Raw genomic sequence first — 14856 nt, forward strand, 5'->3', positions numbered from 1 at the left:
ATGTCTCCGGATCCAAAATGTTCTGTGGACGGACCACTGGATTTCAACAGTGCCACAGAGAAGAGAGAGAACGCCAGAGACTCCAATGATAATAAAAGGGAGATGCAAGAGACATGTGAGTATCCTATTTCTCTCTGCCACGATTTCTATGTCTTTACGATTACGTCATCACAAGAAAATTAAATGGAGCGAAAGCATGACATTTTCAGAGACACCCCCCCCCCCCCCCTCCCTTCCCCGCCTTGATCATGTCTCGTTTAACTCTATGCAAGCTGTATCAATCCCGGGTCATGTTGCTTTTCCTACGATACTTTAAGTGCCTATGTGGAGGATTCAACCCCGGACACATACAAACACACACACACACAGACACACATACAAACACATACACATACAAACACACACACACACTCACACACACACAAACACATACACACATATGTATATATATATATATATATATATATATATATATATATATATATATATACACATATTTATACATATACATATATATATTGATTTTCTATCTTGAATAGTGAGTCATCCCAATGCATTTTGAATCGATTCGTTGTGCGTACGAAATATCATATCGTAGATTTGGACGCATTTCTCAAATTTTGAAGAGATCTTTCTATGATCCAAAGCATTTTTTTTCCAATGATCCAATTGATTTTCTAATATCTTGAATAGAGCAGTATAATTAGGTGCCCCAAACGTAAACAAAGGTCTAGAAGCACATGGCAAACCACATGTTCCTGTCTTGACAGCTCAAGTTCAAATGTAAATTATAGAAAAAAAAATAACCTTTAAAATTTGGCTGTTAGGTGGCAAAAGAAACACATATTCACAAATACTCGATCATGCATCATATAATGTCTAGATATGGATATTTTATGAAACAAAAGGTAAAATTTATCAAAAGTTACAGTCTATCTATTTTTAGACCAGAGCAAATTATTGCGCTGGTGTGAATAAAACGAGAATTATTCGGAGCCTGATTTTCAGAATAATTTAGTCTTATATTATTATTTCTGCAACTGTTAGATTTTATGTAAACATATTTTCAATACTGAAAGTGTATTGCCTACAACTCAAACTACAAAATTTGGAGACCTATATTGTGCGTAAATTTTTCCGGCCCCTAACGAAAATCACTAGCAACTTGTTATTGTTTACGTTTGGGGCACCTAATTATACTGCTCTATAGTGAGTCATTCCAATGCATTTTGATTCGACTCTTTGTGCGTAAAACTGTGCACCAAACTTATAAACCATCGCAATGACCAAATCCTGTAGTCCATAGGATTCAAGCGTCGCCATCGTTAACTTATAGCCTGACACTAGGACTTATATTTTGAAGTCATTTTATAGGTTTGTGCAGGGTCATGTGAGCTGTCGTTAGTAGAGCTCAAGGAAACCGGCGATCCCACTGGTTGAACTATTGAATACAGCTCATGATTTGTTTTCTTTTGTGACAAAAAGACTTGTCTTTTGACGTCATTATTTTGGTCAGTGTCAGGCTATACGTTAAAGATGGCTACGATTCAAGTCGGGGAACAAAGGATGCTATTCATGTTTGGAAATAAATCGAATATGATTAATTTCTGCTCGTATTGAAAATTATGTAGAATTGTCGGAAGCAAAAAAACTTATTCCCATTTTTTCCTGATTGGTTATTTGTTTTTCAACCAGACGCGCCAATTTTTTACACTCGTAACATTCGTAACGCGAATTTGGAAACTTTCTACAACATGATTTTTATACGAGTTTGGTATAACTGGCATAGCTAGTTTTTAAACCAATAAATCATTTTTAAGAAATTGAACTTGGCATGAATTAACTTAAGGTTTTGTTCTTCTCGCTTGTAAATTTTCGAATATTCTTGGTTTCTACTTCGCACTGAAAGAGCGATATAATTTTTTTCCGGGGATTTCTTTCTCGCACCCTATATATGTATATATGTATATGTATATATATATATATATATATATATATATATATATATATATATATATATATATTTATATGTGCGTGTGTGGTGTGTGTGTGTGTGTGTGTAAATATATGTGTGTGTCTTTGTGTGAGTGTTTTTGAATTGATCTTTTATATCAGTGACTGTTGTGTGCATGGAGCAGTTTTAATGACGTGATTAAGATCAATACAAATAAAATGTATTAGAAGTATGATTATTTAAACCTACAAAGCCACATAAGGTAATAAAGATAAAATATTAGCATCCCTGTTTTTAACCATTTGAAGGGTTTTACTCTCACAAAAACAACGCACCATTCTCCTGTTACAGCCAATCACTATCAATCACTACCAGTCCAATATCGGCACTAAGCCTTTGAATACTGTGGATACAGCGATGGCAATAGGGTTGAACAGTCGTGACGTCACTTTCCTCGTAATGACGCATAGTAACTTTGTAACTGGTTCTAAACAATCGGACACTGGCGGACGCCCTTATGAAATACTTCTCCGACGATCTTAAAAATATATCCAGAGAAGAAAAACATAAATCTAATCATGTTTTGACTTTTATACATTCTGATCACATGACATGTGAAAAATTTCTAGCCAGTATGAAAAATAAAAAGTACTGATTTTCTTTGTTTAGAACCAAGCTACTCGTTCCTGGGCGGACGTGACATCAGACTATTGAATCCGATTTGTAAATGTATGACAAAATTAGTAAAGTATATAACATGAACTTTTATATTATGCAATATTAACTAGATGTCCTCAAAGTACTTTACAAAAGGTCCCAAGCAACAACAACATTTAACATGGTAGAAATATACATAACAGTTACAAAGCGTTATTTCAATTTTTGTTTGGTCAGAGACAAAGTTTTTACCGACAGATTTTCATTTTACATCCGAGTTATGTGAGAGAACGTGAGTGAAGTGCCTTCTTTGAGAACTCAACTTCCCACCGCTGTGGGATTTGAACCTAGGACCCACCGGTCCAAAAGTGAGTTTGATACAACGAGGCTACATATCCGTAGAGAATACACAATACTCAAGTAAAAATCACAGACTTAACAAGATAATTCGTTGACTATGGATAAACTTGTGTTTTGAAATTTGGCCAGAAAACTCGTCCTTGAAATATCGATCGAATTAAATGACCTATATCTTGGTAAAAAAAAAACCCTCTCAAACCTGATACTCCTGCTAATTTCCCAGGTTTGTCTTTTTTGAGGTCTCAGGTTTAAGAGTTTTTGCCAAGACGAGGGTCATTTAAATCGATCGATATTTGAATGCCACAATTCTAAATACGTCTTTTTCCAGAGTGCTGCATTTAACTGGTTAATAATGAATCCACTGAGCCACTTGTAGGACTTCTGGTGCGGCTATATGGTCATGTCGTATGACAACTGCTCTCGGATCGGAAGTTCCTGGGTTTGAGCCTCGCTCGGCGCATAGTTGAGTCCTTGGAAAAGGCTCTTCACTCACATTCTCTCACCATACTCAGATATAAATTGAGTACCTGGCCGTCAATAGCGTTATCTACGTCGAAAATAAAATTGTAATATCGCCTAATAGGCGTCATGTCTCGTTCTACATGCTACGTGTTGCTGTTGGGGTGGGAACCTTTGTAAAGCGCTTTGAGCACGTGCAGTGGATATTGAGCTATTTAAAAGTGGGGGCCAATACACCACCTTTGGTAATTTCACCCAGTGCCTTCCCTCCCCTTCTTCTATTTCATTTACCCCCCCCCCCCCCGAAATATAACCCGTTACTTTCACCCAGTCCACCCCCCCCCCCTCCCCCACCAACCCCGTTATTTCATATCACCCAGTACTCCCCCCCCCCCCCCCCCCCCTTATGTATAATACTCGTTATCCCTATTAACCCATCCCACCCCTCCCCCTGCAATATATCGTCTTATACCATTCCACCCAGTCCCCCATCCTCCGAAATAAAACCCGTTATTCCATTCACCCCGTCACCCCCCCCAAATATACGGCCTTACTTGTTTTCACCTAGTGCCCTCAATATACCGCCATATTCAATAATGATGATAATAATAATAATAATAATAATAATAATAATAATAATAATAATAATGATGATGATGATGATGATGATGATGATGATGATGATGATGATGATGATGATGATAAAAATGATAATAATAATAATGATAATAATAATAATAATAATAATATAATAATAATATAATAATAATAATAATAATAATAATAATAATAATGATAATAATAATAATAATAATAATAATAATAATAATATAATAATAATAAATAATAATAATAATAATAATAATAATAATAATAATACTTTATTCATCCATATGATATTTTTTGTACAGACGTGTTGAACAGACATGATAATAAGTTAACAAATAACTAGGTGGTAAAAGTATGGATAATGTGAAAGTAATAAAATGTGTAAATTGATTTGCATATTGAGTCTTATAAATTCGTGTAAATAAGTTAAGATCAGTGACAAAAATTGAAAAATTGAAATATATTTCTTTTCATCCAGTGCCTCTCCTTGGGTCGTGGCGCCTTTTCGTGGCTTTAACTGCAACCTTTACCCAGGCCGCATCAGTCGCCAGCCAGGCAAGCATGAACTCAGCCATGGTGTGTATGATAAGTGATGCATACGCCGATGACCTCAACCACACAAATGATGACAACGATGAGGACAATGTAACCATGAGACTCAGAAACCAAACTGGTCGAGATTTAAAAGTTGGAGACGAGGTAGATTTTTAGCGCATGAAACGTTGGATTAATCCTATAAGATACTCGAAGCTGTGTGGTCTTGTAGTATGTGGTCTTGGACACTCGCTTTCGGATCGGAAGGTCCATGGTTCGAGCCTCGCTCAGCACATAGTCGAGTCCTTGGAAAAGGCTCTTTATTCACATTTTCTCACCGAACTCAGGTGTAAAGTGAATACCTGGCCGTTAACAGCGTTTTCTCTGTCGGAAAAAAATTGTAATACCGCCTTGTTGTTGGTCAGGGACCAATGCGCTTTGAGCACGTTTAGTGGATATTGCGCTATATAAAAAAGGCCAATATCACTTAGTTTTTATGTAACATAAAGTGGCGAAGATCTGAACAAGCTTGTATGGAACTGCCAGAAAAAACAAGAACGAAAAATACAAGAAAATCGAGGCTTTTGTTTTTACGCACAATATGGCTCTGAAGTTTTAACTGTAATTATCAATGTCAATAGGCCTGTAGCAATTTGAGTTTTACGGAAGGGGTATTAACCCTTCGACAACCCCCAACATCTTGGACCGAGGGACTCAAAAAAGGAGGAGTCACACACTATTAGTCCCCTTTTACGACAAGCTGGATTGGGCGTTGGGCTATTCTTGCATCCTATCCTCTCTGTTGAGAGACCCGGGACACCACACGGGGGTGGTGATCAATATCCCAGTCCCTATTCCATCATAAGGTTGGATAGGAGAGTGAGTGGGTTGTTCTTATTTGACAATCCAAATTATTATGGGTTTCTTATTATAATGGAAATACTATAAAACCAATGCAAAATAATTTTCTATACAACATTGTTAAATCAGACCCATAATTATTAATAATAATAAATGGCACTAATATTGCGCTTCACCCCGGTGTCACAGGCTATGAGCGCTTTACAGTGATTTAAAACAAAACATATTACAGTAAGACAAGTTTCATGGAAAAGTGATACGAATTCAATTTAAAATCAACAAAATATGATAATAGTATTGCAACATTATGCCGTAAAAAGATAAAACTTTAAGCGAGATTTGAAATTTGTCAACGAATCCGAGCATCGCACCTGTAATGGGAGAGAGTTCCAAAAAATGGGGGGCCGAAAATTGAAAAGATTGTTCACCTATTTTACGCAATGGCTTAGGTTTGACAAGGATTGATTGGTCATTGCTGGACCGCAAGTTTCTTTTGAGGACATTCATATATATTTAGAAGGTCTTTAATATAGGAGGGATTGTTGGTGCCCAAGGATTTGTAGACAACAGTACAAATCTTATAGGCAACTCTTTTTTCCTCAGGAAGCCAATGTAACTCACGGAGAAGGAGAGTTTATGCCTTCCACACATTAAAATCTCAGTTTTACTATCATTTAATTTTAACTAATTGCGCTTGGCCTTCAGATCTGCAAATGTCGAGGTTGAGTCATTAAGGCGCCGGAATGGATCAACATTTAGTTAGTTACCGCATTCCCGGCTACGTATCGGATGCGCTTTAATTCATGGCGTCCACCGCAGACTAACCAAATACAAAGACCAGGCAGACAACTCTCCTCCTTTAGTACACTTGTAATTCATAAGTGAAAATATATAATAAATTTAAGATTTCAATGTAATTATATGTATTATATTCTCTCCAACCGTGTGTTGTATGTATGTATGTATGTATGTATGTATGTATGTATGTATGTATGTATGTATGTATGTATGTATGTATGTATGAGTGTGTGTTTGTGTGTGTGTATGTATCGGGGAGGGAGGGGGGTGATTTAACGGATATTTTCAGAGATTTCTTCATTGCATTGAGAACCATTTTGTATTTCAGGCCTGGAAACTGTCTTGGGATTCCCTGACTCAGAGTTGGGTCATTTCAGCCTTCTTTTTTGGTTACTTCTTTGTGCAGCTTCCCTCAGGAGTCATTGTCACCAGGTATTCAAATTGACACCTTTGACAAATTTAGACAAATAATAATAATAATTATAATAATAATAATAATAATAATAATAATAATAATAATAATAATAATAATAATAATAATAATTAATAATAATAATAATAAATCTTTATTGTCCTCAAAAAGTGGCAATTTGTCATTTGGTTACACATTTCTAACAATACAATATTGACATAGACACACTCACACAGATGCACACTAGTAACATCGTAGTCATCGTAAAAAAAAAAAACAACAACAACAACAACAATTGGCATCAACAACATCAACATCATCATCATCATCATCATCATCATCATCATCATCATCATCATCATCATCATCATCATCATCATCATCATCATCATCACAACAACCTTCCTAATATTTCCGTTACAATCCTTCACTTTCACCATTCCCCTATTTTTAGTTTTAAAATATAAATATAAGTTCACATGTTAAATCGCCGTACTTTTTAAAGTTTAAGGCAGCGTGTATTTATTTGCAAATCTGATAACCCAACTTGTTATGGACTCAATGTTGTAATGGAAATGCATACTCTCAAACCAATGCAAAATATTATTCTATCGCAACAATGTTAAATTAATAATGTCGATTATTTCGTTCGGTTATCAGACCTGCAAATCATGTTTTTGTTTTTAAGGGTTTTACGGCGCTTGCGACACATTTAGGTTATATCAGCGCCAGTAAAAAGGAAGAAAATGGGATATTAAAAATTTATAGAATTACCCAAGAGAAAGTAAGACATAGGGGAATTGGGAACAAATAGGGATCAGATGTAGATTCCAAGAGCACACCACCAATGTATTTAGTTTGAGATTACCTATAAGTCTCATCCGGACACAAGTACAAAATCCAACAAAGAGGAATACACTAAAATGCTTACATTATACATAAAAAATAACAAATATAATAATACATAACAGAGAGATGATTTACAAGGAAAAAAATATCATCTCCCAAAACAATAACTATGCATTTGACTGTTTCCCTCCCAGCCAGGTCTCCGACGAGGGCCGGAAAAAACCAAGTAATCTCATTCCAAGACGAAGACAGAAAGCATGTTGGAAAACAGATATTAATGGATGGAAAACACAGTATGTACCTCCCTGCCCGCTATGGGAAGACCTGCAAATCAGAACACATCGATTCAAGTTTTACAAAATGCTGTTTTTAAAAAGAAGGGAGGGAACTCTTTATGTGATTGTGACATCGGTGACTGGTTTCGTTAAATGAATGGATAACAATGTGAAATTGAATGTAAGCTTCAATTTGATAAACGAAAACAGATAAAATGGACGTTTCGGGTTTCCCCTTTATTAACAAAACAGGATGAATGAAACACTATAGACGAATGAGATAATGTGGTAGTGGCGTTGTTAAGATGAATAAAGATGTTTTTGTCTATTCATCTTAACAATGCCACTACCACATTATCTCGTTCGTCTGTAGTACTTCATTCATCCTGTTTTGTTGATAAATGGGAACCCCGAAATGAACATTTTATATTTTTCGTACATTAAATTGAAGCTTACATTCAATTTCACGCTGTTATTTATTTCTTCGAGCGTCGAGCAGCACCGTTTACATTAAATGAATGGAGAAATCGCAGTATTTTCGGAGAAATAAAGGCTATTGTGAACAGGCACTCATCCATCAGTATTAATTCTTATGCCACTACATTGCAGAAGTCATCATAGATTGAGGCGAATCTTTTTGAGTCAAGGGGTAATAGAATTACCCTTGATTCAAGTTATTCGTATATCAATCTTTAAAAAATAGTTTTATATTTTTTTATATTTGCCAATAATACTCTGCTCGATAATAAAAATTTAATATTAGCAGTACTGAACAACCCTATCTTTTAAATATCATATATATATATATATATATATATATATATATATATATATATATATATATATATATATATCATATATATATATATATATATATATATATATATATATATATATATTGTTTATATGGGCGTGTGTGTGTGTGTGTGTGTGTGTGATATAGATCAGTTTCCATTGTGCCTTTGTCCAAGAGGTTTACAAAACTGTTCCAAAATTTATAATCTACACTCATCTAGATTGGGGCCAAAGGTCTGTTTGACACTTGGACTCATCGCCACTGGAATACTTCATCTCCTCAGTATTCCTACAGCCTTGTACAGTCTTCCTTCGCTTTACTTTGTCAGAGTAATGACTGGATTGACTTGTGTGAGTACAACGATTTGACCCATCTGTAAACAATTAATATTCATCTATAGCTCAGTTGGTAGAGCACTCGATTTCCGCACACATAGACCGGTATTGAATCCAGGTGAATTCGAATTTTATTTCTGCCCCCTTACCCACCCAGATAGTGATTGCGTTGCTGGTCTGTTAGATCTGACGGAAAGTACTTTACCATAGATACGTGTCCTATCAAAGGGGTAGCAAACAATTGTTACTATCGCTTTAACGCGTGTGCAACCACTCCACAGGGCTGATGGCTCTGTAGGACTATTGCTACTAGACTTTCTAAATAGTAACTTGTATGTAATTTGCGTGTAATTTCTAGGTAACCTTCATGTTGGTTCTATGCAACTTCTATATCATTTCAATGCAATCTCTATGTAACTTCTAAGTAATGTATTTGTAACTTCTTTGTAATTTCTATGTAATTTCTATGTAATTTTTCTGTGACCTATGTAATCTTTAGGGATTACAGTACTCGGGAGTCTTTGCCTTGATCGCCAATTGGTGTCCTCGTCAAGAAACCAGTGCAATGTTTGCTTTACCATGGGTTGGTGAGTTCAATCAAAGGTCAAGGCCATAGGTCATCACGCCTTTTTTGGCCAACATTTTGTTTTTACATATGTTACACATCGTCACAAAACAGTATTTGTGCCGAGCATTTCTCTGCCGTTGATCTGGTTTTTAAAAGTAATGTAATTGTTTTCTCTTTTTTTTTTTGTTGGCTGAAGAAGAGCTTTCAGCCCGAAACGTTCCATGTTTGGTATTATTGTTTTTGTTATTTTTAAGCTGTAATGTTTATTTGTGTTTGATACTATATAATGGCTGATGTCTCTATCAACCATTCAAGGTGAAATTCAATGTGAATAAATATATTTATCATCTACGCTACAGGCTTTGGTTGTGGGAACAGTTTCATGTACCTGGTGTCCCTTTGTGGCTGTGAATCGGGTTTTCAAGGTGGATGGCCTGTTGTCTTCTATACTTTAGGTTGGTTTCATACATCATTGTAAACATGTCTCTCTATGCATCTATCCACCTACCTCCATACCTACCTACCTCCCTACTTACCTGTCTATATCTCTATCAATCAATCTATCTATCTCTCTATTTATCTATATATCTATCTGTCTATCCATCTATCTATATGAATTACTGACTTAAGGCCTTTCGCTTTATAATCATCCGATCGGAATGCCTCGACTGCCTCTCTAATCATCTGTGTAATTTCCTTCCACAGCTAACGGTCTTTTGCTGTGTATGCTAATTTCATAAGGTCTTCCCTGGGTTTTAATTCTTTGTTATTTTGGGTAGGACAGAGGAAAAATAAACAGGAGCATTTATCAACATTTAGAACCAAATTGACTTTATACTGTGCAGACAAAGACACAAAAAATTCGTAAAAAATGGAAGATCATACTCTGGCACCTTGATAACAACAGGATCATAGGCTAGTTAAAACAAACTTTGTTATAGAATGGCACAAACAACCAAGAAAATACAGCACAACAATTCATGAACCAAAAATAAATATTACAAATATTGTAAACAACTCAAGATGTCGTAAACAATACCAGCGACAACTTGATACTGAACTAGACAGTTTAACGAACAACAACAACAAACCAAACGAAGCGTGATCACGTGTACGAAGTGCAATAATAAATATATCTACCTATCTATCCATCTATCTATACACACACACACACACACACACACACACACACATATACGATTAGATGCACACTTTAATCGATTTGCTTGTCGTCGCTGCCATGCTTTATTCGGCATGATTTTAGTTTATCAGTCAGTAGATATCAATATCAATAAGTGACAAGTCTTTACCACGCTTGACTTGGGAGACCCTCCGAAAGCTCCTACAAAGGGAAACAACTTAAATAATATTCCCCCAACTAACCCCAAGAAAAACTAAAACCTAGACTACCTTTAACTAACCCTAGTAGGAAAATAATCACCCTAGCATTATGACTAACCCTAATAGAAAAAAAAACCCCACGGACTGCTTTGCACTACCTTTCAATACTTCACAAATTAAAAAGGCGGCCGAGAATCAAAACAATGGTCAAATTAGGAAGTTTTAAACTTTCACAAATCTATCAAGGTTTGTTCTAGGGTTTTTAAAATGCTTCTTTATGATGACAAATTGAATAAATAAAAGCCTGAAAAAAGATCAACGGTGAAAATACAAATTGAAAGAATACTGGGGATGTAGGAGCTTTCGGAATGTCTCCCCTTTACCTAACTTATGTGAGGTCAAATGAAAATCTGAAGCAGACGCGAAAAATATCAGATTTGTTCGGGCTAGAAGCTAGACAGATACAATTGACAGTTTGACGACGTTTAATTAAATATTTCCCAGGGTAATAATTATCACATCGATGGCTTAAAAACGACCGTAATATCAGCAGTAGTATTAGTTGACGTTGTTAATCGGTGAAACTTGTTTAAAATTTGTGTAAATCCGAATAGCTTCATGTGATCGACTGAATAATATCACTATGAATGCCACGATTTGCTGAAAAATGGCAACACACACACACATGTATACACCACACACAACACACACACAAACACAAACAACGCACACACACAAACATACACGCAATTAGAACATACTACTACATAACAACACTGATCACCGCTAAATCAACAACACAACGGAAGTAATAATAATACTTGATGTCATAAATTGATGACGCAAACGGACAACTTTTTAAAGTGACGAAATTGGTTGATTTTGAGAGCGGTAGTGTCGTCGGTACGTATTTTATGATATCTGTGTGACTCAACGAACTTTCAAACCGACTTTAAATTATAAAAGGAAATCAAGTTATCTGTTTATCTATCTGTAAAAACTACATTTCTAATTTTCAAATCTTTCAGTAGAGTTGTGCGCGGTATCATTTTATTATTGACTCAAATAAGCACACTGTTCTCCACAATGCTATATTTTTTAAAGAAAGGATACACACACACACACACACACACACATATATATATATATATATATATATATATATATATATATATATATATATATATAATAACCACCTATCCATATATCTATCCACCTTTATTTATATGCCTATCGACCTATCTATCTATTTATCTATGTATCTGTCTATCGATCTATCGATCGATCGATTTCTCTATGCATCTATATTTATCAATCGATCTATCAATCTATATATATATATATATATATATATATATATATATAATAATATTATATATATTATATATAATATATATATATATATATATATATATATACATATATATATACATATATATATATATATATATATATATATATATATATATATATATATATATATATATATATATATATAAAACCTTTTATCTATCTATCTACACACCTATCTATATATCGGCCCAACTATCTATCTATTTAACATTTTATCAATGCATCTATATTTATCAATCGATCTATCAATCTATCTATCTACCTATATATCAATCTATCTATCTATCTATCTATCTATCTATCTATCTATATATATATATATATATATATATATATATATATATATATATATCAACCTATCTATATGCGTATCTATCTTTCTGTTGATCTATCTATCTATCTGTCTATTTCTCCCCATCCCCCATATTTTTCTTTCATCACATTCTCTAACCTTTCTGATCTTGTACCATTGATTTTGGTGTTTATCTCTCCTCTGGTCTATGACTTCCCCCGTCAGCTTGGTTTATCCATGGTTTACTTTTCTTTTTCTTGTACCGAAAAGATCCTTGCCAGTTACCGTATATTAATTGTTCCAAATCATTGTTCATTTCTTCACTACACTCAATCTCATCCTTATTGTTTTCTGTCTCCTAGTGCTACATAGCGTTTACCACTGTTTTAAGCAACATTGTTTTCGAACAATCTTTTAATAAGGATGAAAATCATTTGATAAAATACAAAAACCATATTTCAGCTTATTTTAACCTTTAACTGTGCGGCTATGTGGTATTGTGGTATAACACTTGCTTTCGGATCGGAAGGTTCAGGGTTCGAGCCTCGTTAGGCGCATAGTTGAATCCTTGGAAAAGGCTATTTATTCACATTCTCTCCCCATACTCAAGTGTGAAATGACTATCTGTCCGTTAACAGCGTTGTCTCTGTCGGAAATATTGTAATATCGTCTCGTTCTACATGCTACGTGTTGCTGTTGGCCAGGGACCCTTTGTAAAGCGCTTTGAGCTCTTTTAATGGATATTGCGCTATATAAAAGCTCAACTATTTTTTTTATTCACCGTTCCGTTTGGCGTCACTTGGTGTCACTCCAAATTGAAACCAGTTTGACATGGTGCGTCACAAATTGTCCTGATATCGATCCAAGATTTCGGATCGGAAGGTCCTGGGTTCGAGCCTCGCTCGACGGATAGTTGGGTCATAGGAAAAGGCTCTTTACTCACATTCTCTCACCGTACTCAGGTGTAAAATGAGTACCTGGCCGTTAACAGCGTTGTCTCTGTTCGAAAAAAATTAATATCGCCTAACAGGCGTCATGTCCCGTCCTACATGTTAAGTGTTGCTGTTGGCCAGGGAGCCCTTGTTAAGCGCTTTGAGCCCGTTTAGTGGATATTGAGCTATATAAAAGCTCAATTTATTGTTCAACGTTCCATTTCCAGGCATTCTCCACATACTGGTGGGCGTGGTCATGTTGGTTGGAGTGACAGATTTCCCCACGAGCAATCGCTTCATCAGTCACAGGGAGGCAAATTACATCGCGACGTATAGAGTGCATGGTGAGAAACCCAAGTCGTAAGTAACTACTGTTATGTATCGTTAGTAATAGGATTCAACAGTCCTGACGTCACTTCCCTCGTAATGACGCATTGTCGCATAGTAACTCGTTCTAAACTATCGCAACAATGGCGGGCACCATTATCTCCATCACCGCCCTATGAAATACTTCTCCGACGAGCATAAAAGTGTATCCAGAGGAGAAAAACACTATAGATCTGATCATGTTTTGACTTTTATACATTCTGATCACATGGCATGTGAAAAAGTTCTTGCCAGCAAGACGAATAAAAAATACCGATTTTCTTTGTTTAGAATCAAGCTGCTGGTTGCTGGGCGGACGTGACTTCAGACTACTGAGTCCTATTGAATCAATGTGCAAACACACACACACACACACACACATACACACAAACAGAGAGAGAGAGAGAGAGAGAGAGAGAGAGAGAGGGAGAGAGAGGGAGAGAGAGAGGGTGGAGGAGAGCGATAATGATGATGATGATGATGATGATGATGATGATGATGATGATGGTGATGATGATGATGATGATGATGATGATGATGATGATGATGATGATGATGATGATTATGATGATGATGATGATGATGATGATGTTGACGACGATAATGATGAGGATGATGATGATGATGATGATAATGATGATGATGATGATGATGATGATAATGGAGATGATAATGTGACGTTGATAGCAAGCATAGTAATAATAGATATTATTATAATTATTGTTATAGTAATAAGATGATAACGACGGCGATGGCAAGATGCTGAGATAGCTGGTAGATTGATATGGAGAGTTTAATAAATTTATATATATATATATATATATATATATATATATATATATATATATATATATATATATATATATATATATATATATATATATATATGCCAAGGTCAAAAGGTGCCAATTTTTTTTCTCAAAATAAAAGTGACATAATAGTCCATTTATGTTTCTATATATGTATCAAAAACCCTGTACTTCATGAATCAAAGGCCCTTTAGATAACATTACGGTCAAACGCAGCATAATAACGTCAACAATGCCTATAGGTTGCTGGTGTCGCCTGTGACCGGTGACACCAAAATGATTTTTGTTAAGTATCA

General features: G+C 35.3%; 1 protein-coding gene across 1 annotated transcript in view; it reads left to right on the top strand.

Annotated features, from left to right (window-relative positions):
- The window catches only part of LOC144969178 (sialin-like), a 48077-nt gene continuing 33221 nt past the window's right edge, over positions 1 to 14856 (top strand). Inside the window, exons 1-7 of the mRNA XM_078908288.1 lie at positions 1 to 115; positions 4518 to 4738; positions 6561 to 6664; positions 8785 to 8914; positions 9399 to 9486; positions 9827 to 9922; positions 13613 to 13745. Coding sequence (XP_078764414.1) covers positions 1 to 115; positions 4518 to 4738; positions 6561 to 6664; positions 8785 to 8914; positions 9399 to 9486; positions 9827 to 9922; positions 13613 to 13745 — 887 coding nt within the window. The remainder of the gene's footprint in view (positions 116 to 4517; positions 4739 to 6560; positions 6665 to 8784; positions 8915 to 9398; positions 9487 to 9826; positions 9923 to 13612; positions 13746 to 14856) is intronic.

This window comes from Berghia stephanieae, chromosome 3 (assembly GCF_034508935.2).
Source record: "Berghia stephanieae isolate SIO BIC M18660-M18661 chromosome 3, UCSD_Bste_1.3, whole genome shotgun sequence".
NCBI classification, from domain to species: Eukaryota; Metazoa; Mollusca; class Gastropoda; order Nudibranchia; family Aeolidiidae; genus Berghia; species Berghia stephanieae.